At 41.1% G+C, this 25,207-nt stretch overlaps 1 protein-coding gene across 1 annotated transcript; it reads right to left on the bottom strand.

Moving 5' to 3' along the window:
- Positions 1–934: 934 nt before the first annotated feature.
- On the bottom strand, positions 935–23,571 carry LOC109473689 (sushi, von Willebrand factor type A, EGF and pentraxin domain-containing protein 1-like). The gene is made up of 28 exons (XM_019773650.1): positions 23,446–23,571; positions 22,299–23,237; positions 18,053–18,202; positions 17,055–17,204; positions 15,903–16,130; positions 15,177–15,371; positions 14,761–14,958; positions 14,325–14,579; positions 13,849–14,088; positions 13,553–13,652; positions 13,216–13,307; positions 12,926–13,101; positions 12,289–12,652; positions 11,708–11,863; positions 11,065–11,226; positions 10,605–10,766; positions 9,901–10,110; positions 8,418–8,645; positions 7,879–7,992; positions 7,357–7,488; positions 6,720–6,940; positions 6,241–6,427; positions 5,432–5,659; positions 4,119–5,186; positions 3,745–3,836; positions 3,542–3,609; positions 3,163–3,326; positions 935–2,859 (listed from the first exon to the last, which is right to left on the bottom strand). The coding sequence occupies exons 2-28, from the start codon at positions 23,101–23,103 to the stop codon at positions 2,132–2,134; spliced, it is 6,873 nt and encodes a 2,290-aa protein (XP_019629209.1). The 5' UTR covers positions 23,104–23,237; positions 23,446–23,571; the 3' UTR covers positions 935–2,131.
- Positions 23,572–25,207: the final 1,636 nt, after the last annotated feature.

Raw genomic sequence — 25,207 nt, 5'->3', positions numbered from 1 at the left:
AAGATGACAGTGCAGCATTCGGGGAACGAGATGCACATTCAATTATGGCCTTTTTTGTGCACCATTTTAAGAATAGATAGTTAGATATTTAGAGGGATTTGTCTCTACCACCTCAGTAATTCCACTGCGTTGCCACAGTAATGCCACTGCCTTGTGGTTTGGGGCTATAGGACTACTTTGGCGTTAGTTATCACACGTTAGGACATGTTGATTTGATTATATGGATGACATCCTCTGGGAACCCCAAAACTGATGCGCGCGTGCGAATAAAAAAGTTTTGCAAAAAAAAAGTTGCTTTCACTATGAAATCTACGTGGTCATGAAGGTTGAACAAATGGCACAGAATATGTTATGGCGAATAATCTACTATTCGAATTCATTTCTTTACATTTTTGTCTTTTTTCCTTTGATTTTGGCATTCTACGACATTGGTACCGTTTTTAAATGTTTTCCTTGCAACTTATGGTATATTTTTGCTCATTTAGCAAATATACAGTATGGTTGAAAACTTTTTTTTTTGGAAATGGCCGAAAATTCATGCGCGCGCGGATGTCATCCATATAATCAAATCAACATGGCCAGTGTCTTCAGTAATACTGATGACACTGTCCCTGACCTTCGGAATTCTGAATGCCGCCAAGACTCCTCCTGACAGTTTCTTATCTTTTTGTAGGCTTTTTACAAGACTGCTGAGGGTTGGCATGTCAGAGAAGTGAGGAGCAATGTGACGCAGATCTGCGTAGTTAAGAATACATCTTCGTGATAAGAAGTAAGCGAGTTGAATTATTCAACAAAGTATATCTATACTTGGCACATCATACTTACATTGGGGCATTTCTACTTACATTGGGGCATTCTACAGGACTATAAGATAGTATCTTCTAGACTTTAATGCCAAGATTCATTTTGGTTTAATCAGATACACAAAGTTGGGAGTCGGAAAGCGTCGCCCAGAACTTCAAACAGTTGAGAGGAAATTACTAGCTGTTCATACATCGTGTCAGGTATTCATGAATGCTGAGTTTTTCTTCCCTCTAGGCCTAAGATTTGTGAGTCCTTTGACGGTTAGCTGTTATTCATCAACTGCAATCAGTAGATAAGAGTTAATTGCAGTTGAAAAATCAATAAGTGTTCTCTCTATCTCTCTCTATTCTTCCCTGTGATGTTATGCATAAGCCTAGTTAAGACGACAATACAAAACTATGTTATTTCCACTGTTTACAGCCCTTAACAGCTAGAAGACAAGCTCCACATCTTTCAACCACCCACTTCTTTAATTGCTCAGTATAAAACTTTACATAAATAAACAGAATGATTTGCACTATCATTCATAATGTCAGCTTTTCACATTCATTCTTGGCACTATACAGAGTGCCTTAAGGGGAGACCAGCCCCAAGTACAGTAAAGCTCAGCCCACCTTTGGTAAAATTACATGCAAAACTGACGATACATTATTTACATCTGATATGAAATGTTGGACTTATTCATTTTTAAAAACCATTACAGCAAATGTATGCAAATACATTTGTATATGGTATACATAATATTGTCTCTTATGCTATCATAGAAATAGTTAAGATTAGCCTAATACTTTAGCATGTTCGTAAGTATTTCATAGATTATAATGATTTCATTCATGTCAAAATAGCTACAATATCAATCAGCTATAGTGTTATGATACCTACACCAGACACAGGTTTATAAAATTGTATTGTTACTATCATATTTCAAAAATAATCAATGAAGTCGTGACAGAATCATCTATAACATCGATATGATACAAGCAACAATTTGATCCTCTTGACTAAATATCATTTTTAGTTTCCTGCATTTGATGCTATGATTAATAATATATAGCTCCTGCCAATAACCTTCTTTGCAACTGCTGTGTTGCTCCTACAACACATGCATCAGATATGGCTTATTGTGATAACACTTTTTTTTTACAATGTTTCCTAAAATATATGCTCAATCACAGAATAACACAACTACTTAAGGCCCAACATTATAATGATTGTCTTTTTATAAGGTTCTATTTTTCACCTTATCTCGAGGTGTTCCATTCATATACATTATCTTTGGTGTTTTTTTGTTCTTTTGGCCTTCAACATTTTACTGATCTTCCAAATACTATAACCTTGTAGAGGGCATTGCCCCCTCAATGCAGTCATCTTCATACACAATCTTACTTCCAGGAGGGGGACTGGGTAAAATCTCATCATTGACATATGCTTCATTCTGATACACAACGCTGTGGTCATTAGTACTGTTGGTCCTCTTCCTAACCTGCTGGTTGGTTTTGTGAGGTTTTACAAGCCCTTGGTATTCCGAAGGCTTCAGGTCTTGGTATGTAGACTTTCTGTTATCTTCTAGAACATACTCCTCTGACATCATGGCCTGTTTGAGGGTGTTAGTTGCTCCTGACATGTCTGTGTACTGGGGACTAGAGGGTACAGGGGGGAGGTCACGCCTGCTTTTCGCGCTCTTGAACTGATTGACGGCGTTGTCAAGCTCGGTCTTGGGTACAAAGTCGGACTCAGCGTAGTGATCAATCCTGTACTCCTTCAAGTCTTCGTAGATGTGCTGGTCGAACCTCTGTCCTGGCAGCATGCTCTGGTTACCGATGTCCTGCATGATGCCGCTGTCCCGACTGCCTCGGAAGGCTTTGTTCTGGTAGCTGATCTTGGCAGTGGGGGTGGGCGGGAGCGTACGTTTCTGTTTCCTGGTGCGGACGACTGCAGCGACTATGGCAACAACGATGACGGTGATGCAAACCAGAACCACCACAATGATGATGGTGAGGGTGTTGTCATCAACCCGTGGTGCTGGCATCTGCTTGGGTGTTGTTGTCATAACACCTGTTGGGAAACAATTGATCAGTAAGCTAAAGATCAAACCGCTGAATAAAAGTAAGTTACCACTGCTGTTTCTGCCAATGGTGCTGAATAACAGTTAAATGACCATTGCTATCCTAATCCATTGTAGTAAAGAAAATACAGCCATGCTGTCTTTGCTCTCCCTGTCCTTGGTGCTGAATAAGAGTTAGTGACCACTGCTGACAGTGGTGCTGATTAACAGTAAATTGACCACTGCTGTCCTTGTGGATTGTTATTGTTACACAAATACCCAATGTTATTGCCCAGCAATGTACATGTTCCCACCTTGGATGGACATGGCAAAGCCATTCCTGTGTGCGGCCAGGTCTCCCATTCGGCCTGTACTTAGCTGGTCCTCCATTTCCTGCCTCATGGTGTTCACATCTGGTCGGGTCTCATTGGCCAGAATGGAGTGTTTGGCTGTGAAGTCTACAATCACACTGCCAGACCTGCATAGGGAAAGGAATGGTATTGATGACATCTATTTCAGGACACGGTGTTAGTGTTATTTCTGCTGACTTATGCTGTAACCAGGACTTTTCAAAGAAAACAAGAGCGATCCCTCAGTCTTTTGTTTTGATGGCTCATATTCTTCTCTGGCAAGAGAAAGTTTAAAATTTCTGACAGTAGTTTTGCCCTGGAGCTGAATGAAAGGAACACCTACCTGACATCAGTGATCTGAGTAACATCCATCTCCCCAGGAAGGCCTGTGGCCTGGAACATCTTCTGGAACTGTACAAGACATGGAATCAGTCAGGCATTTCTCTTGCAATTGTCCTTACAATTCAGCAAAAAAATCAGGAATTGGCCTTAGAATTCAGCAAAATAAGAAGACAGGAATGTAATGCATTAAAGAATCTGATTTACGTTTCTTTTGAAGTTGTCTTCAAATGCTTGGGTACGCAGGTCATCAGTGTAAACCAGGTTGAGTTTTACAGTGGTATCGTAGAGTTCATATGCTGTAATAAAGTTATGACATGTTAGTGAACAAAAATATTCTGGACTGAAGGAAGTTTTTTGTGCTAATCCCCTAACAAAAGTGCCAATTTCTTGTTGTACTCATAAGAAAAACAAGTGATGTGTGTGTAGACACTTATCAAAGCTTAAAGAGTTGGGAATAAACCAGACACATAATATTGTAACTTGATGATGAACAAATAATTATATATCAAGTAATCTGAAAGCTGATAGGCAGCATTTGGTATGCTGACATATCATATCAGCAGTAGAGAGTGTTGTACCTCTGTTGCAGGTCATTCCTTCAAGCTTCACTGCACAGCGGCAAACAAAGTCAGAACCTCGTGTCTCACAGTGGCCTCCGTGTAGGCAGGGGTTGGGGTCACATGGAGTGGGCGCTGGTGTTGTTCCCAGGTAGCGGCAGTTGGCGTCCATCTTTGCTGGCTCTGTGCACCTGCAGGTGTACCCACCTGACTCCAACTGGCAGGTACCACCATTGATACAAGGTGTGCTTGCACAGTAGTCCATTGTCTCACAGAACTCCCCATTAAACCCAGAGGGGCAGTCACACAGGTAGCCGGTACCATTGTTGACACAGGTGCCATTGTTCCGGCAGGGAGGGGCCTGCTTTTGGGCAACAGCACACGGCAACAACTCCTCACAGTTCTCTCCCTGAGTGTCGGGTGATTGGCACACGCACTCGTACCCTCTACTATTGTCGGCAGCTTGGCATGTACCATTGTTAAGGCAAGGCGACTGGCCTTCCACGCAAGGATTGTTGTAGACCTGGCATTGTGAGCCAATATACAAAGGTGGGCAGGAACACTGGAATCCGCCCGGGTAACTTGTGCATGTACCGTTGTTATAGCATGGATTTGAGTCACAAGGGAGGACAGAAAGTGAGCAGTTTGTCCCTCCAAACCCTGTAGGACACGTGCAGGTATAGCCATCCCTCAGGTTCAAGCAGGTGCCACCATTCTGACATGGGTTGTTGCCACAGAAAGGGGTCTCATATTCGCAGACTTCATTCATGATACTAGGCTCAGTACACGAACAGACAAAGTTGTTGGAATCTGATACACAAGCGCCTCCGTTTTTGCATGGAGATTTCTCACAAGGATCAACTACTTCATCACAGTTCTTGCCAGTGTATCCCTCAGAACAGTTACAAGTGTAGCCATTAATGCCGTCTGTGCACACTCCGTAAGTGCAGGGGGAGGAACTGCACTCGTTGATGTTGACGTCACAGTTCTGCCCTGTCCACCCTGCGGGACACACACATTGGTACGACCCTCGGGTGTCTTGACACTCTCGACCGTTGCACAAAACTGGGTTCAGGCATTCGTTGGTGTCTGAAAATGGAGACAACATACAAGTCAGACTTGCCACTTTTCAGGAAACAATGTAGCCACAAGTACTAAACATCTTGTCCACAAACATACACAAATCAGTGTTTTACGTCAGTGCATGCAAATTAGTTAATGTTACCAGCATTTACAAATGAGGGTCAGGAAACAGTTTGGCTTCAAAAGGTTTTAAGATGTTTTTTGAGACTTATAAAGAGGTCATGTAATGGCTAAGACAAGACACTGCTTACCTTGACACCAGGACGGGGTTCTTGGCTGCAGGTCTCCATGTAGAACCCCAGCAGGGCGGAAGTCTCCCCAGGCCAGGACTGTTCCATCGGTCCTGTCCACACAGGTGGTGGCCAGGACCTCTACATCTCCTGCTGACACCTTGTCATCATACAGGTTCAGCCGGGACAGCTCACCCAGGTACGCCTCGCGGGGGTGGAAGCTCCCTCCCAGACTGTCCTGGTCCTGACCTAATGAAAGGAGCCATGAAATGGTTTTTATTATTGTTTCCTTATATTATACTTTATTCAGAAAATAATGTCATGCAATGTTAGCATTAGATCACACTATTATTTGTTCTTGCACAAAGGTCTATGAACTATGCAGTGACTAGCAACATGTCTGATATAGCAATCAGTCTCTGAGCAGATAATTGGAAGCTGTTCAACTCTCTGATGAAGCATACATGTACCAATTAATGCGCAGTACAAGTTTCCACCAGCTGCATGTTGATTAGAATCAAATACCTTCAACCTATTAATATGTATTTCTGTCTTACATGGCTTTGTCATCATTTGTTCCTCAGTGACATATTTAAGATTTTGCCTTTATTGGAGTAATAACTTGATTAAAATTAGACATGGCACTTTGTCCCTATTATAAGACTATTATCGTGGATCTTTCACAACCATGGTAGCACAGATCTTTCAAAACCATGGCAGCACAGATCTTTCACAACCATGGTAGCACAGATCTTTCAAAACCATGGAATCACAGGTATTTCAAAACCATGGCAACACAGATCTTTTAAACCCATGGAATCTTCACTTACCAAGAACAACAACTCCCCCTCCCATGACCTGGGTCCCGGTGGCCAGTCCAGTCCCACTGTTCTGTAAGTTTCCGTCCAGGTAAAACTCCCAGCTGCCGTCAGCGCTAACCCAGGACACACACACATGGTGCCACAGGCCATCGTTCACTGCTGAGTTCAGAAGTACCTCCTCACCATTCACAAACAACTGGAACAGATGCAATAAACAAAGGTTAAAACCTTCTTCATGTTCACTGTGTTCTTTTATCAATTTTTAATGTATCCTATATATTGCTGTTTATTAAAGGAAAATTTAATGCATTGATGGTAACAGAGCTTGCTGATTTTTGCAGGATTTTCAAAGAATCATTCAATCTGTTGATGAGGCCCACTGAGACATAATCAACACTTTCTGATGTCATATTACACATTTTTTTGTTGCAAAAAGTCAAAATGCCTTCAGGAGAAATAAAGATTAACGGATATAGAAATTGACATACCGTGAGGTGAGCTGGGTCGCTCAGTGTGAGAGTGTTATCCCTGTTGAGGAAGTTACTCTCTGCAGCGTAGGAGAAGATGGTGCCAGTGTTGATAGTGTCTGAGGTCCTGAGCCATGTACACAGCGTGAACTGGGGCAGGTTGTGTAGGAACTCAGGCCTGAACATCGCATAGTCAGCTGTGGTTGTCTTTGTGAACACCAGGTCAAAGTCAGCTGAGTTTTCTGGAATGTTCAAGATATTACAAGTTAGTTTTTTATGGAAGTTCATCTGTGTTGGTATTTTGTCCATTTTCTAGAGAAGTATTTGTTTCCAAAATCTGTTTGAGGGAATTACTGAAGTGTTGTTCTTAGAAAGAATCAAAATGGAATGAAGGAAATAATATCAATGGTGTTTTACAATGTTGAAATTGATTACATGACTTACACCTTCACTATTGCTCTACTTCATAAGGGATAGGTCACTTGCTTCAGAGTTAATTAATTAATTTTACAAGTCAAGAATGATAGAAAAAGATCAGTGACAGATAGAAAGCATGTGACATTTTCATATCAAGATGGTTACTTTCATTAATTTAATTACTTTGGCAGTATCTTATTTAATTTCAACAATGGTTGTTAAGACAACAGCAACTCCTTACCTTGCTGACATGTTTTACCAGAGAAGGATGGGAAACAATCACACACAAAGTCGTTCAGCCTGTCATAACAAGTGCCTCCATTCTGACAGGTCACACCCTGACAGTCATCAATGTCAACCTCACAGTGTGTTCCTGGCAAAGAAAAAAGTATGAATGTAAGTATAAGAAATGCCATTCCTTTACATCATCATATCTGGCCATGATGATATCTTAACATGTGAGATTAATGTAATTGGCCCCTTGATGGCTTGTTGTGGTACTGCAGCTGAACTTCTGGTTTTGATATCTCGTGATCTAGACATGCTAGCGTCACGAATTTTGGATGGTAGGTAGCTCTGGGGCTAGGGAAGAAGGAACATGAGTTTGTGACATGATATAAATGTACTGAAGCTGTCATCCAAGTGTCCAAGCCCTCAAAATGTCTTAAGTATTCTGAAAAAATTGAGAGGTTTATGGCATGATATCTTTTTTTGACAATGCATTAAAATATCTTCAAGGACTGAAAAGCAGACTGTTCCTCACCTGCCCAGCCGTCCACACAGGAGCAGTTGTAGCCGTTGACCTGGTCGTTACAGGTTCCACCATTCAGACATGGCTGGGACTGGCACTCATCTATCTCCATGTCACAATGGTCCCCTGAGAACAGAGAGTGGGAAAAATGGGTCACTTCAGGAGCTAGAAGGATGACTTGGTATGCATTTAAGTGACTTCAGCCTCAGGACTGTAGAGACATGGGTTAACTCAACACCATTTTTCACAATGTCAGTATGTCTATTTTTCATTGGGGACTTCAAATAAAGAATGTGGTACATATTGTGCAACCTATTGCTTAACTACCACTCAGCAACCAAAGCTATCAAATTGCTTTTGTACTTTTGCGCAATCAATTTTTCTTAAATTTAATTTTCTTTTCTTGTTTGCCAATACATAGTATGCCTGTCCAATTATTGGTGTGTGATGTGATGTTGTATTCCTTAAAGCATCACATACAACAATATTTAATACAAGCTTGTGGATCACGATTATCCACGACTATCAGGATTCAATGTTGTTAGTTTTACCTGCAAACCCAGGTGGACATTCACAGCTGTACCCATCCACCTCATCCACACAGCTGGCCCCGCTGAGACATGGGGAGGAGGCACACTCGTCGATCTCCTCCTGACAGGAGTGTCCGGTGTACCCGGGGAGGCAGTAGCACTGGTAGGTGTTGAAGAGATCGATACAGGTGCCTCCATGTTGGCAGGGAGAGGAGGCACACTCATTCACTTCCATCTGACAGGTGTCACCTGAAGCAGACAGGAGGGGAATTTTCATTATAGGGACCAAGATTTTATGGTACAATGTATGTTATCTTGATGTGTCAAAGGCCCCGTTCCCACTAGGGTAAGATTGTCCAGATCAAGCCAAATTGATTAGCTTTGATCTGGCTTTGAGCTGGATACCCGGCTTCAATCCGGCTCAACCAAGTCAAAGCCGGATCAAAGCAAATCAGTTCAGCTCGATCCAGACAATTTTACTCAAGTGGGAATGGAGCCAAAGTGTTTGAAAAATATACAGCGCAAGACAATCTTAAAGCTTGTTTCATTGAAACATTTGAGCTACTTTCCAATCGGAATGTATTGGTAAAGTTTATTGAAGATTTGCTTCAGTCTATGAACCATCTGTTGAGAGATGGCAAAGTTCAGTCTCTATACACCCATTGCTGATTTTGCATTCTCAGAACACTGGTATAATATCTCATATCTGACTTTACACCATGCACAGCCAAAACATATCCATACAGAACTAGATCTTAACACCTTCCTGGCAAAATCAATCCTTCCACATCGCTGAGTTAAAGGCCACCTATCAATTGGTAGGGAATCTTTGGTCCTTCCTTTGACATTTGCTCTCATGACACCAAATTGATAGCAGGAAAGTGGGCGACCAATTCTTCATCAGTGACTTTTGGGTGGCCTGTGTGTACTGCATGGCACAGCTCATTAATACACAATCAGTGTCTCTCTCTCAGGATCGATAATACTTCACAGTCTACACTGAAGGAATAGCATGTACCTGTATTGTACCATGTACAAAACCTTGACTTGGTCCCAAAAATAATCACTCAACTCATTCATTACGTAGAAACTGAGCCAGGAGGATGAAAATCCAATCTCTGACACAAAAGCTGATTGTGCTTCTAAAGATTGGGATCAATGTTTGACTTAGTCCAAATATAAGGGCAAGGCCATCATTTACATATGGTGGTTGTTCCCTTTAAGTCAATGGACTAAGACAGAATGGAAAACAAAACTTTGGGTTTCTTTTAAACACTATCTAAGAAGCATAATACCAAATAATGTGGTTCTCATTGATGACTTTAAGAAGCTATTGTTGAGAAATGATAGAAATCAAGAGATTGATAACATTAAGTTTTATTCCCTCTATTGTCTTCTCATTCATAACACTTTTGAACCTATTTTGATTTAGCTCCAGTAGTTGTGATTCTCTGTTACTGTTGTGTATGTAGTCAATAAATGCCTTAAAAAAAGCATCACTCACCTGCATAGCCAGACACACAAGTGCAGTTGAAGCCATTAACTAGATCCTGGCACGTTCCATTGTTGTTGCAGGGGTTGGAGGCACAGTCATCCAGGTCCTGCTCACAGTTTGTCCCATTGTATCCCGGAGTACAGTGGCACTGGTAACCCCCTACAAGGTCCTCACAAGTGGCTCCATTCTGGCACGGGTCGGAATGACAGTTGTCATTCACTGTGAACAGACAAGGAATCATCAATCATTCTGCAGGTTAGAATTTTAGAAATAACGTATGTCACATTTACAGTTCCTTTGTGCAACTGTCCTTGGTACTGAAACTTTGGATCATGTGAATTAACCCCAAATTTGTTGCCTTTGCTGGCACAAGATTTCTAAGGCATGAAGGCACTCTAAACTGTATGTGTTTGTAGCTAGAATATTTCTGTTTAGATCCATGTGTTTTGAGCTGTAGCACCATGAAGTCAACCCTGCCCCAAAACGTTATCTAACCTAAGTTATACATTGAACTACATGTACATGAACATCATGCCTTAGCACCATGTTTTACTAAGGAAAACCACACTGATTGTTTGTACAGCTGAACTATCCCATTGCATGTACTTTACATTCAAAAAGGCATCCTATCTATATTTACTGTAGTCTGATGGCATTTCAGCACCAAGGAAAGGTCCATCACAAAAGAAGTATTTGATCCCCACAAGTCTTACCAAAGCAGGCAGTAGGACTGGATGCTCCTAGGAAGAAAGTTTCCTGTGTCCCTGGGCAGTCCACACAGCTCCTGCGGCCAGGGTTGGGGTTGTAGGTGTTCAGGGGACACGGCTCACATGGCTGGAGACCCGTGGGCGAGAAGTGACCAGCCAGACAATGACCTGTGAAGTATCACTCTGTGGTTAACACATGACTCTACAACAGGCATTTCACCCTAGATCAGGAAATACTCTTTATGTTATTGATCTTCATTTTATTACACAACCCATATTATGGTCAATAAATATGAAAAAATATTCTTGTGCTGATCTCCTTTGCATTGAGGTAACTGAACAAAGACAATGAAAGAAAATTCTTTAGAAAGAAAATTACTGATACATGTATTGTCTAGGGCATTAAATGTATTCATGAGTGAGCATCATTAGGATATGGCCTATAAAGTGGTATTTGATGACTTACTAAAGCATTGGTCAGGAGATGTGGAGTTCATGCTAACTGTGGACTTGTCGTCAGGACAGGCGAGGCATGTGGTGGCATTTCTGTCAGGCTGGTAGAAGCCAATGTCACATGGACTACAGTCCTCCAGACCTGTGTCTGAGAACGTCCCAGGCTGGCAGAATCCTGCAACACATTAACAACATACATGTAGTATTCACACTAAAATTTGGTGACAATGCTTACAAAAATGGAAAAAGTGCTGCTTCAAACTTTATTTTGTATGTACAAAGTAATACTTGATTCAAGATTCAAGATCTTTATTGAACTTTTGCCGTGGCCAACTTTTGGTTAGTTCAATTGAAATATAGTACTGCTCATTGAAACTTGAAATATAGTACTGCTCATAAAACTACAATATCGTAAAACTGCAACATTTAAAAACACCAGATCCAATTTTTCTTTCCTGGTGTAACATTTGTTATTTAGAAAACAAAGTAGCAAAGATTTAGAATGAACAGATAATCCCTGTCACCACTTAATATTTGGATATTAAGTGTTTCTCCAAAGCATCAACAAAGTAACTCGTATACATGTAAGTGACTTTTATTTTGTTATGAAGTGTAATTCAGATTGATAAATGGATGCATTTCTATTCAGTACACACCCTTGCAGTCAGTAGAATTCTTGGATCCCTCAGACAAGGTTGATGAGCCAACTGGACATTGTTTACACTGGGTCTGTGTCTCCTCATCCTGGTACCAGCCTACTGCACAGGGAACACAAGCTGTGCCATTCCCATACATACCCACTGGGCAGTTCACTGGAAAAAAAAAATATTGACTTAGCAAACCACTTAAGAAAGCATTATTAAACATCGGCTATTACAGAATTATATATGCATGAAAAGCAATCCATAGCCCATATTATCTTCAGCCTCTATTTCCCCAAATGGAGTAAAGGTAGTTTGAAGAGATGGCATCAGCTTATGCCGTCTTCTAGTTCGATGCAAAAATACATTTGGCTAGATGAATGAAATTTGTATAAATGATAGGGCACGCCATAAACTTTTATTGCTCTTCATGCTGGGTCAGGACGTTTTAGGCTATTGAGATGACAGGGTTGTATTATAATGGTATATTTTACATCAAGACTGAAAAATATCCTGATACATGATGACTCTGGAGTTGACAGGTTTTATGTCAATGTTTAATGTAACAATTTACAATTATCAATAGATTTACTTACCACATGATGCTCCATATGACTCTATCTTTGCCAGTTGTCCAGGGGCACAATTCAGCTCAAACTCTGCCAAGAAACCAGTGTAATGCAGGGACTCCAGGGTCTCATTCCCTAATGGTAAGTCTAACGTCTTGTTATCCACCTTATGACCTATCTCAAAGTAAAAGTCATCCAATGCAGTGGTGATGGCTACTTGGTCCTCCTGTGAGACATCCCCTCCATCCCCATACACAGCCACAATGACAAAGAAGATCTTGAAGTTTGGCTGCTGGGTCTGTCTCTTCACAACACTGTGGTCTTCTGCTCTTGTTCTTGTTCTCTCATCACTGACGTCCCTTCTTCTTCTTAGAGTAATTCCACATTCCACCTAAACAGAACGACAAACCTCATATTAAATATTTGCTGAAGTCGTAATTCTGGAAACTCAATCTGTCTATCCTCTGGCCCTATTAATATTTAGCTGTATCTTGTATGTATGATTATGCATTAATCTTCCATTAATTGTCCAAGTTAAAGAACAAAAAAAATCTTACATCAAATTCTATAATTAATCATAAGTGGACATTCTATCTAACCTTAATTTCTGGGATAATGTAATGAAAACATCACACAAAGCTCAGTAAGAATTAGGAAGACTTACCTCAATATCAGTCACATTACAGCTGATAGCAGGGTTGACAGCACTGCAGTCACTACTCTGTAGTGTATTGTACAGTTGGAGGAACCCTTGTTTGATCTCTTCAATGTTTTCAGCACAGTTACCATGGTAGTAGTACAGGTCATTCTTCTGGGTGGCCCTTCCCGGTCGCACTCGGCCTGTAACAGCAAATGTCAGTTGATTCCACTTTTTTTTAAATCAAGAGTCAACTTCAGCAGAAACGGTACAACAACTAGAGACATCTTCATCACAATATGCATGAATCAACTCACCTGAACAGTCTGGCCAAGGAAATGGTGATCCATGCCAGTTTCCACTGTAGTCACAAGTGTAAGCATCTGCTGGGCTCGTAGCAAAGTCATACCTACATGTAGTGAAGAGGATCAACACAACTTAACATTACACCTTACCACATTTTGCAATCATGTTTAATTTAATACTAGTAGTACATTCACACTTACTAAATATGAAAATTAAATCTTCCATTGCATGCATTCTTTTCCCTGTTCAAGCTTGATACATCTTTAGAACAGCCCAAATACATACGCCCTGATTCTTTAATTCATACCTAACTGTCACATATTGAACTTTTTGAACTGACTGTCATACCTGTTATTACACCGGACTGTGCAGTACCGCTGAAAGTTTGGAATGGAGCCACAAACTGCTACCCCATTCCGAGGAGGGTCAGGAACCTCACAGGCTGGAGCTGGAAGTATAGGTTTTAAAGCAATATTACAACATTATCTTTTTTTATTCCATCGAGAATGATATATTCAGCTTTGCAGATTTTTTTTTTTGCTATCAAAAATACCAAACATGTTCTTATCATTGTCATAATGACTTTTGATGATTAAAGTAGTTCTCCATTGTGGTAAGTCTCAGAACAACCAAGCAGTACTTACGGAGGAGAGTGATGATGAATTTACAGCGATTGTTGCGTGGGAAGTTTTGTGCCCAACAGTAGACGTTGTGAGACCCCAGACTGACAGCCTGACCCTTGTTAGCAGTGCACTCCACTGGGACTGACTGATTGTTGTCATCCACATACACAGGGTCTGTCCAGTCCAGGACATGGCCGGAAGCTGACTGGACTGTAACTTCCATGTTGTCAGGACAGGAGAGCAGGGTGGGTGGCTTGTCATCTGTGAAGGGAGTAAGATCAAGGCTCATTTGTCAGAGGTAAAACTGTTGAGTACACCTTGGTAGAGTCGAGAGCTGAACAATCTTTAAAACACATTCCTAAGATGGATTTAGAATATTAAAACAAGGGAAAATTGTTAAACTTCTGAGCATTTGAGTAAGCTAGATATTGATGTATCTTTTGCAAAGTACTGCTTAACACAAAGACGTTACTAGTGATAAATCTGAGTAGACTTACTCTCCACACGGATGTGACGTTGACACTGTGATGTCAGGCCATACGTATCAGTAGCGCTGTAGAACAGGACGTGCACCCCAACATCAAAGTGGTGTGGGTTGGGGTGGTTGGGATGAACCGTGTAGCTGGGCACTGTGCCGTCGTTGTCTGTTAAAGCAGTCGGACGTACCACCCAGTGGAGAAGGGTGGAGTTCATCCCAGGGTCAGAGTAGGTCAGGATGTCTGGAGGGCACACAAGTGTCGGGGGCTGGACGTCTGGGAGAAAAAACAAGACCTTGCATCTTAGTATTGTTTGATGGTTTGTCTTGTAATGCAAAGTCCACACACACACACACACACACACACACACTCACACACACACACACAAACACATTACAGGTAAAAATGATCTGAAAATGTTCATAATTGCACTTTAAGTCTGAGATGAAATATTGACCTGTGCAGGTGAGTGTGCTGCCATGGTGGCTCCACCTGTCTCCAGTTCCACAGGTTTGTACAGCTGCGCCCCCTCTCAGCTCGAACCCTTCACTGCAGGTGACGTTACACTGAGTTCCGTGAGGATGTTTCCTGTAGCCACATTCTGGGGGAGACACGCTCGCAAAGGCAGGGACCTCCAGGTTGGGGCATTCCACAGCTACAGATAAAAGACAGTCACTCATGTAAGTGCAGTCATGAAAAAACACAGTCAAGTAAGGTACACACTTCATCGTGATGATAAAAGAACAAAATTCAGCTTACCACAGCTCATCCATTTTTGCGATAATCTAATCATAGCTTAGCAGAATACATATTTACAATGTGCATTTAATGCAACCTCCAAAGAACTAGATATTAATAATAAAGAAAGCTTACATTTGCAATAAGTGGTGGCCCTTGCTCCACTCCACAATCCATTTGCCAGACAGGTCCTGGCTGTATCAAAGATAGGAGTCCTCCCTGCATTGCACTTAATCTCCAGGGTAGATTTGTAGGTGTAAGGACCACTGGCACTGTGGTTGTACACCATTGTGCTGTCACTCACATTGGGGTATGGTCCACAGGTCACAACTAGGAAGGACATGGCACAGTGTCACTGTGTTACAATTTTTACAACCAAACTATTTCTTTAAAAGGTTAGGAACATAAGGGTACTAGAACTAAAATTTGATTAATAACTATATCTGTAGCCCATTATATACATAATATACATGTAACTTTATAGGTGTAATGAAATATTTTGAAGCAATTGTCAACTTCTAAGTAGATAAATTTTCCCCCACACACTAGACAATGAAAACCAAATTCTAGGCAAAGACACAAACAGGAAAGAGACAGCTTTCTACCTTATTATCTGGCCTACCTTTCTTGAGGACTTCAGAGGAGAGAGTATGCAGAAGAATGATGAAAGAGAAAGGACAGACCTTTACGATCAAGGGGACACAAGACAGAAGGACATTCAAAAATTACACTCTCAACAGACAATTTACCTACCAAAATTGATAAAATTCCTCAAGAACAAAGTAGACATCATTTAAATGGTAACAATTACATATACATAGTCACAGTAGAGTTTTTCATTATCAATCATGATTTTCTTACCATTGCAGGTTGGTAGGGTGCCTTCCCACACAAAAGAGGTGTTGCAGTAGAGACTGTGTTCACCAGATGCCCTGTAGCCGGTATCACACCTGATGTAACAGGTGTCTCCGGGAGTGTTCTTACATGGCTGCATGCCGACCACATTGTAATTCACATCTCCTATGACTCTACCATTCACATGGACCATGGAGGCATGCTGGATTGCTGGCAGTGTGGGACAGCTCCTAACTGAAAAGTGAAAGATTGTGGTAAGTTAAGATTGACACACCATAATCAAGTGCACTTGCTATACTGATTTGTGAATAAAAGGCATTGAAGTATACATGGGCACAGCAGAGCTAACTTATTAACATTAATTTACAAATTTTCAAATCTTTTATATCTACTGTATTTGTTATTAAAAGTATATAACTGTCTGCCTCAGCACTTTTGATCACCGTTTTCTTCTTGCTTTCATTTTATGAAATATTCCTTTGGCCCCAACTATGCCTTTCTGTTATTTCTCGTACTGCCCAAATTATCCCAATTTGTTGCTAATTTTGTTAAAAATAGGAGTGTCTGATCCCTTTCTACCAATTTAAAGGCTATTTATGGGAACCAAAACACATAGGCTTTAGTGTGTTATCTTGATTTCATGGTTAATTTGTTCTCACTTGTTTTCTACTTGGGTGTGAAAATACTTCCAGCTGAGCCTAGCACTTCAGAGTTGACACAGGAAAGCTACCATATGGCTTTTATCAAAACTTGACTCGGTACATTGGAATCAAGGCCTTCTAAGTAGGTATGTCAGGTAAGTGATCTCCTAGCTTCAAACGAATACATAGAAGTACTGGGATTCTGTAGATGCTGGTTACCAGGCTCGGTTTCAAAGCATTCAAAAGTGATTCATAATTGTAAAGTGTTCCTTTCAAATGCTTCAGAGTCTGTACATTCTTCTCTACTCACTCAATTTTAAGAAAAAATTGGACCATGGCATTGATGCCTTTTAATTCTATTTTTGCTTACGAGGCTTTCCTTTTGGCTTAAGGTTAATTGTAAATGGTTTGATTCACTTTTCTTGAGGTAAAAGTCTGCTCAAGCAAAATAGTTATCATATCATAGTTATCATTATAATTATGCTATGATACTAAATGTGTTCTGATGCTATCTCACCAGCACATGTCCCGTTCCTTTCCTCCGTCCCCTCGCTGCAGACACAATGGTCCCGGCTGGTGGCTCCTGTACCCATGGTGGTCGTCCCCTCTGGACAGGTGGTACATTCCGTAGGGCTCAGGGTGTCCTTGTAGGTACCCACAGGGCATGCTATGCAAGTGGGAAATAGTGTTACACTTAAAAAAACATCAATTTGAGTGATATTCAAGCACTTGCTGAAGAAATTCTTGAAAGTAGTTTAGCCCAACATTCTTGAATTTCAGTCATTTTCTTAACTACTTCCTTTAATCAGGCTACCACAGGAATGTGAGAAATGCTATCACATAAGGCACCTGTCATAGGAACTATCAGCTTCCTGTGGTAAAATGCTGGACACCTGATTCACCAAACAAACACAAACTCTGTAAGCTGTCAGGTAGGTCTGTTCATGTTGTGTCACCTATCATCTATGTTGATACTCTACCACAGCATCCATTCTCTGGCTACAATACAATTAGGGAAGGGACTTTTCTATAGTAACCTCAGACCACATCCTTCCATACCTGGTCTGCTCCTGTCTTAATGATTACCGGTAACACCTGGGATTTCCTACCTTTGTCTACTTCCTCCTTTTTTCACTCCACATACGTGTAGTACTGACTCACTAAGATCATATCTCAGCAATTATATATAATAATCTCTCTTATGACCCTTGATATTGAGAATGTTGAGATCATTTTTCTCTCTTCATCAACATATTCTTTCATGTCCTGAGGTGCATGTATTCTTGTGAGGGCAGGCTATTGATGAAAGTGGGCTACAGTATACTAATACTTTAAAGCTTATTGATAGATCAGCCACTCTGTTTGCTGTACTGTTCTTTCTATGGAAACAATCTGTAACTAAAGACAAATCAAACTCTACTACTTGATAAATAACCGAGATAACATCTGGATGTTTTGAGTGACTCTATCCGTAATCTATAAGTATAACTTAGAGAAAAAGTGAGGATTTCATACCTGTACAGAGGTGTCCATCTCCCCCATACCCCTCCTCACAGGAGCAGGTGGCATAGCCAGACTTGGATGGGCAGGAGCAGGTAGAGTGGGAGCCACAGTGGTAGTCACAATAGGACCTGTCTGTCACTGACCAGAACTCCTCTTGCTGGTCTGGAAAACAACAAAGACAAGCATGTACATTGTGTAAGAACACCTACATATTGGTAGCACATGTAAGGACACCTACATATAACAATAGCTCATGTAAAACACATACCATGTTCATTATTGTACATGTGTACATATGAGTTGCAGAAAATATTGACTGTGATTTTATCTCATGTCATGCCTAGAACAACAGGTGGCATACTTGGGTATAAGAACTTTTTTGCTAGTACAATAGAGCAATATTATATCTCAAATAATCTAATATGACTATGTGGCATGACTATGCCCAATATATTTAGTCAAAATTAATTATTCAGGTGGAGTCATCACTTCTCAGAATACAGCAGTTGCTTAGTGAGCAACAAAATGGCAACAAACTGTTTCACCAGGGGACTGGTGAACAGGACATGTCAGACAATGGGCAGGTACAATTTGTGTCGTATCTCTGTGAATCTATTTTGGGATCCACGATCTTATGTTGATGGTAAAGCAACATGGAGACATCGCAGTATATTTACAGTGGAAGCTTTTTGTCTTTTTTAAGTCATGCCTCAATCACTCTTTTGACATTAGTTTCTTTCCAAGAATCCAACAAGAAAAAAAGCCGACTAGGATGCTCAATTATTTGGCGATCGCCTTGAATTTTCTTCATAACTGCAACTTCGGACAATATCAAGCATTGCTGTTCTCATGGACACTTAAATTGTCTTGATGTAAGGATGTGTTTGGGACAGCACACATCTTGTATGGCTTATTTAGTGGAATTCTCTATACAGTATACCGGTGCAATAGCTCAATTGGTAGAGTGCTCGCTTTGTAGCCGGGAGGTCGTGAGTTCAAACCCCGGCCGGGTCATACCAAAGACTTTAAAAATGGTACACACTTCTTTCTCTGCTTAGCACTCAGCACATATGAGAAAGAGTGTGGGAAGGTCAAACACACAGCACTACCAGCGGACCAGCCCCCTGCTGTAGTGCATTGCACAACATTGTGTGTCGCCCAAGGGCTACGAAATGGAGATGGGCACCACCCTACGCTCGGACAAGAGCACGGGAGACCTTCTTCTTCTTCTATACAGTATATGATACAGTAATACTTAATGAGCTTCCTGACAAACACACAACAAAACATCACAGTTGTTTACAAAATGTTGATGTTGAAATCTGAAATGTGGGAATGCAGGTTGTTGTGCCGCTCACATAAATAATCAATGCCCTTATATGGATACAGGTGCCCAAACACAGGCAAGAGCATGACCTCACTCTTTTGAACGTACTCCGTCCGGAAGGAAAGTATTTGCATGACAAAAGCTGACCTATGACGCTTTTGTCTGATATCCGTCTGTGCCAGGCAGGACCAGGAAGGTTGAACAATCCGATAGAAACTCAAATGATTTTAGTTCCTCTTTTTTACGTATTTACTAAGCAGATATACCACTAACTGTTTCTATGACAAGTACATTGTAAAACATTTCCTTCTTTGCTGAATGTCTGGATAGACAAGCTTTTATGTTATCAAAATTATAATCTGTGTCAGTCCTACGGAAAAACTCAACAGTCACAAAATTTGATATCAAACCTTTCTTTATGATGATTCAGTAAACATTTTGGTTAACTGTTATCTTAAATCATGTCACAAACATGGTTATGAAACTTACAAATCTGAAACAACTTGTTGTAATATAACAGATGGAAGTCCAGCATGTACTTCAGAGCTCAACGACATGTTAGGATCAAGAGATACCAGTCTCTGTTTGTTTTGTTCCCACCACTTGCGTCAGGTGTGTCATACACCCAACAGTGTCTGCATCTTTTCCTGTATGTTCCTGACCGGTCTACCTGGCAAGTAGAACCCTGGGATGCTCTCTAAACATCGTGCCATGTAATCCTACGGGTCTTTTTGAGTCACCTCCTCAATAATGCATGATGGTATCAAGTCTAACTGTGTCATCGGATACAGCTGGTATTTGCACTATGTGTTGGCTAAACTCAATTGGAAGGGCCAATGTAACTGCCAGGGGACAAAATAGTGCTTTTAAAATTCTTGGTTCAACAGTTTGCACGTTTCAGCAGAATGTGAAATGAAGGAGTCAGTTAAACTCTGAAGTAGCTAGCATCATTCATATACTAGTACTCTGTCATAACTAATGTCCAATTTCTGCTTGTCTGTCTATTTACACTTTTAAGTCCAAATTAGGGGAAGGAAAAGATTTATATTCCTCTCTCAGCCTTTTCCATTAATTCCCCACAGTAATCTCACAACATCCTATAAATGACACATGGGATGTTTGCGTGTGAGTCAAATCCAGGCTTTTCCTGCACGAAACAAGTCAGCATTTTTACTCAGCAAGCTCAATATGTAACGTTATAGAGTTATCTTGAAAAAAAACTATAATAAAATTATTTTAAATGTTTATCTACTTTCTTTCTACTGAATTTGTACTGATGACAAGCACTGTGGTTGACAAGCCTAATTTTAGCAATTTGGGACTATTTGGGATAATCCACACTAAGCTATAACAATTAAGGCTTAGCTATGATTGAAAATTTTAGGCTTAACTGAAATGAACTGAAATTGAAAAACAAAATGAGAATACCTGACTGCCTCATTGTTTAGCCAAAATTGATAGAATCTGTTGAATTTTTTTCTGTTGAAAAATGTTAAGGACAAGCCATTTCTCTCTCCATTTTTGGTGATCAGAAGGCTACAAAATCACAGTATGTGGCTTCAAACAAGGACAAAACCTGTCTTCTGTAAGTAATAACCTGAGTGCAGAGGACAATGGTGTCTTGCCCTGATGTCACCAGAGTACTGTATAGCTGCTCCTGAGACTGACACTACCCCCTAGGTTTGAGAATGGTCTAAATCTGACCCAGGAGGCATCCAGGCTTAAGGGAGGAAAATCAATGACACACAAATATGGCGGTAACAAAACAACAAACAGTTGGAAGTGAAAGGTCTGCAATTTTGGCCACTCAAAGTGGAAAAACATGTTATTAACATCAAGGACATTACAGAAGTCCTTGTAAACAATAGAAACTCTCCTGAATGGAAAGATCTGTTGCAAAACAGTGCATTGCCTAACAGTTATATTTCATCTCAAACCAGCTGCCTGTTACCTAGACTAAAAACAGGCAAATTTGTTCATGAAATGATTGGCTACATCAAGGAGGTTCAATCAACAGATGATACTATTGTTTTGTACTGACAGTTTTGTAGCTTGTGTAATCTGGCATCTTGATGTTATTTGCCCAAGAACAGAATCTATCCTACCTAAATTCAGAATGGAAAACTGTCAGGATGTTTATTAATTGGGGAGGTTTGGCCAGAATCGATTAGACACCACCTCCAGCATGACTGGTCTCTCAGGGGAGCGGCTGATTAAACATGGGGTTTACCTGATACAGTAGGCACTGGGGCCTCATTAGTGGGAGTGCTGTTTCACACTGTGAATGCCCCTCCCTGGCACTGTAGGACTGGATAAACTACCATCATTAAAACTACATCAAGACAACTTGCAGTGTCACGGGAATTCTGCCAACCAAGCCAGCTACATCATGTATATGAGTGTTGGAAAAATGGAGTGTCTATAAAGAATATATGGAGTGATTTTTTTGTGAATACCAAATGGGGTAACATGAAGATATAAATCATGATATACATCTACCCATGTACTAATTCATTACAACAAGGACAGATTTCATAATGGTGATGAGAGAAATACTACCCTGACACAGACTGTATATCACATGTATCACACATGATTGTAGTCATAACCATTACCCTAAGTTGAAAGATAAAAAGGGCAGGAAATTGTACTCAAACAAGTGGAAAATATAATTTAGCTGCTCTTGTTTGTAGACACAGTTTATAGCTTTATAACACATGTAGGGTTTTTTTTTGGTGAAAAACAGCTCTTCGATCATAGCAGTCAGGGCATAAGTTAATAACAGGTTGTCCCCAACATGATATCATGAGGCATAATCATCAGGTATAGAAGTGCCTGCGTGTATTTTGCCCTTTAATTAACCCCCTTTTTGATCCATAATTGCAACTTTTACTTAAGAAAGTTTGTGGAAAAACATGCAAAATGACTTACCTCCATGCAGAAGCCTTGCCAGAAGACTAAAATCTTGAAAGTTGTCTAGAAAGAAGTAGTGATCCTCCTGACTGGGGTTGGCTATGGATTTCAACTCAGCTTCAACTGCATCTTCAATTCCCAAGGCGAAGATTTCCACCTGTCTGCCTTGTGTGGCCATGTCCCATCCTGACCACCTCAGATTCGCAATCTCTCGTGCCGGGATAGAAGGTGGCTGTCCGATATTCGAGCGGCCATCGGTCAGAAGAAAGATGGCCTTCTTCGCTGCTGGTCGACTTGTTAGGACAACTTGTTTCGCTCTCTCTAGAGCTGTAGTCGTGGCTGTCCAACCATGAAGAGCCTTGTTCCTCAACCTTTTCTCTATGTCATCATTAAGTTTGCACTTTGTTAACCTGCTAGATGCTGAACCATCACTCAGGTAGTCCACATCCACAGAGACTGTGGTGCTGTATGTGATGATGGAGACCCTGGTGTGTACTGAGTTCACGCTGAACTCGTACAAGAGGTTTTCCACGAACTGCAGCATGGAGTCCCAGGCGCCGTTGTACCATCCTATACTAGCCGACCTGTCCAGTACGAAGATCAAGTCCACCTGTCCATTCCAGGTGTTTAGCAAAGGTGTGACAAACGACGTGTTCAGAGTCTGCGCCATCTGTTCTAGTCTCTGCAGAGAGGTTTGTGTTGGGGCTTGGCCGTGCACGGGATTTAAGAACACCATCGCGGTCAAGAAACAAAATGTTCTGAAGACGGAAAAAGTCGCGCCTGTTTTGGGACGTTGCGTCCTAGTGTCGTCTGTAGCCGCCATCTTGAACCAAGTCCCCCGTCCCAAATAAAGTGTCGTCTGCAATCTCTAACCGATTGTTCTCGCGATCGCTCGGCAGTAACTTATTCTTTCCCGACAGATTTACGACCAACCTCTATGAAAGGTCCTTTTGAGTCCTGAAAAAAATGAACAAGGAGAGTAAAGTGAGCAGTTGTTTGCTGGGCTGTTCAGGACGGAAATGCCAGAGAGGTAACCCCGCGTTGGACGACTTGTTCCCAGCAACACACGCCCATCGTCCCGCGCAGGTACTAACACATAATACACCGTGAAAAATCGTTTATATCCACCGCAAAGACATCTACAGACACCATTCATAACCCTTACCCTCGAATTACCGCCTCGCCTCACAACCGTTGCTACTTCTGAGGAAGAGGTCGCGGAAATAATAAGAGAAATATTTCAGGTGGGCCTTGTGATGACTAAGCCTACCTATCTATATTTGGGCAACACGTAGTCTCGTCATACCTGAGCGGTCTCACCTTCGGCAGTCATTACGTATCACCGGTTCTTGCCCTGTGATTGGACTGTCCCATGCCTCCGGGCCAACTTGCAAGGCTTTGCATTCTTCCTCACTGTTGTCCAAATCCTTTGGGTCAACTGCGATATCACCATTCAATTCTCATGTAAAGCAGGGCAAGTAAGGATTTAATACAACGGGGATGCAACTTTGAAGGGAATAAACGTATTTTTCTGCCGCCTGTATATGTGGCCAAAAGACTTATTTTGTCGAGGGCATCAATGATGTCTATAGATTATCCAAATCTTGACTATTTCGTGTGAATGCATCAACTTTTAAATCAAACGGAATAAAATCAAACTGTATACGGGACGTCCCGCCCAGTGAAGGAGTCACCATTGTTTGCACAAGGCCTGTGATTGGCTAAGATGATCCCGGGAAATACCCCGCGGCGGTTTCCGTGTGACGTCAATACAGGGCGTGTCCTCTAGCAGACAGGTGTCTTTCCATTGGACATATAAGGCAATGGTTCCAGGCAGCTTGCATTGTTTTGCGTACAGGTGTAATTTTGTTTACGGATGTAGCAATCTGTCGTGTGTGATGACCCTAAAAGAAAAGCGTTTTGTTTTAGAGAGCCCTAAACAAAATTTGTTACCTGCGCCTCTTACCAGCGTAATACGATAATTCGCAACGCGCTTTTGCTATGCTGTGATCGGACATGTGCCTCTCACCTACGTAATACTCACTTTTGCTGTATGTCGGGATGGGACTAGAAATAAAATATTGTCGCGTAGCTTTGATGGCTGTAGTCACAGTATTTAGCATCTGAATGAATGTCACATTTGATTGCTAGATAGTCTGTTTTCACAGCCTCATTGTTATCGGTTTAATGCCAGTGTTTGGAGCTTGTTGTTTGTCAAAGCCATTGTAACAATTATGGTCATTTGTGAAAGTTCAATTACAATCGGTGTAGTCTTCGCACAGTTTCTCTAGTCTGAATACACATGGGAACGCCAGTAAATACCGAGTTTGTGTTAACGCCACTGACGAATACTGTTTTCTAGACTACACAATTAATTGTTTAACACCCCGCTGTTAGTCAAAATTCATTTTTAAAACATTTATTCATGTCTTGTATAGTGTCGACAACACTTTACCACAGCTGTTGGAGGAAATAATAGCAATCCAGCGGAGTGTCTGGCGCGGTTACTTTTAGTACATGCATGGTCACAGCTTCACGCACAGACGCCAAGCGTTGTCTACTACACCGTATACCATGCAGCTGTGTGTTACATATGATACACATTGTAAGGTACAAACGTGTATTGGAAAATGGGTATATGGCAGATTGCATTGTTGTTCTGCCAAATATAATCCGAACATTGAAAAAAAGAAAACGAAATCATACACTGAACTTCACTTGACTTGTTTAGTGACTTTGAAACGGTGGACAATCTGCTACAAGTTTCATCAAGAAGGTTAAATACAAGACCCCCTTGGTTCCATCAAGTTTCAAGTTTTATAAACTTTTTCGTGTGATACTCAGTATACATTGTGTGGCTTATTTTTAAGGACATCAGTGGCATTGAAACATACTGTACAGTATTTCATCTATTAATGCAAACTTTC

Source organism: Branchiostoma belcheri, unplaced genomic scaffold (genome assembly GCF_001625305.1).
Source record: "Branchiostoma belcheri isolate BF01 breed outbred unplaced genomic scaffold, Haploidv18h27 scaffold3, whole genome shotgun sequence".
Lineage (NCBI taxonomy): Eukaryota > Metazoa > Chordata > Leptocardii > Amphioxiformes > Branchiostomatidae > Branchiostoma > Branchiostoma belcheri.
Note: the sequence above shows the minus strand (reverse complement) of the source record. Positions and strands in the feature narration are given on the sequence as shown.

What these genes read in the sequence shown, in the direction of transcription:
- LOC109473689 (XM_019773650.1), bottom strand. Translation starts at nt 23,103, where the DNA reads ATGGCGGCTACAGACGACACTAGGACGCAACGTCCCAAAACAGGCGCG. An exon ending in GTAATGTGACTGATATTGAG is followed by an intron (nt 12,653 to 12,925) that starts GTAAGTCTTCCT and finishes CGTTCTGTTTAG; the next exon opens with GTGGAATGTGGAATTACTCT. An exon ending in GAATTCTACTGACTGCAAGG is followed by an intron (nt 11,227 to 11,707) that starts GTGTGTACTGAA and finishes AATGTGTTGCAG; the next exon opens with GATTCTGCCAGCCTGGGACG.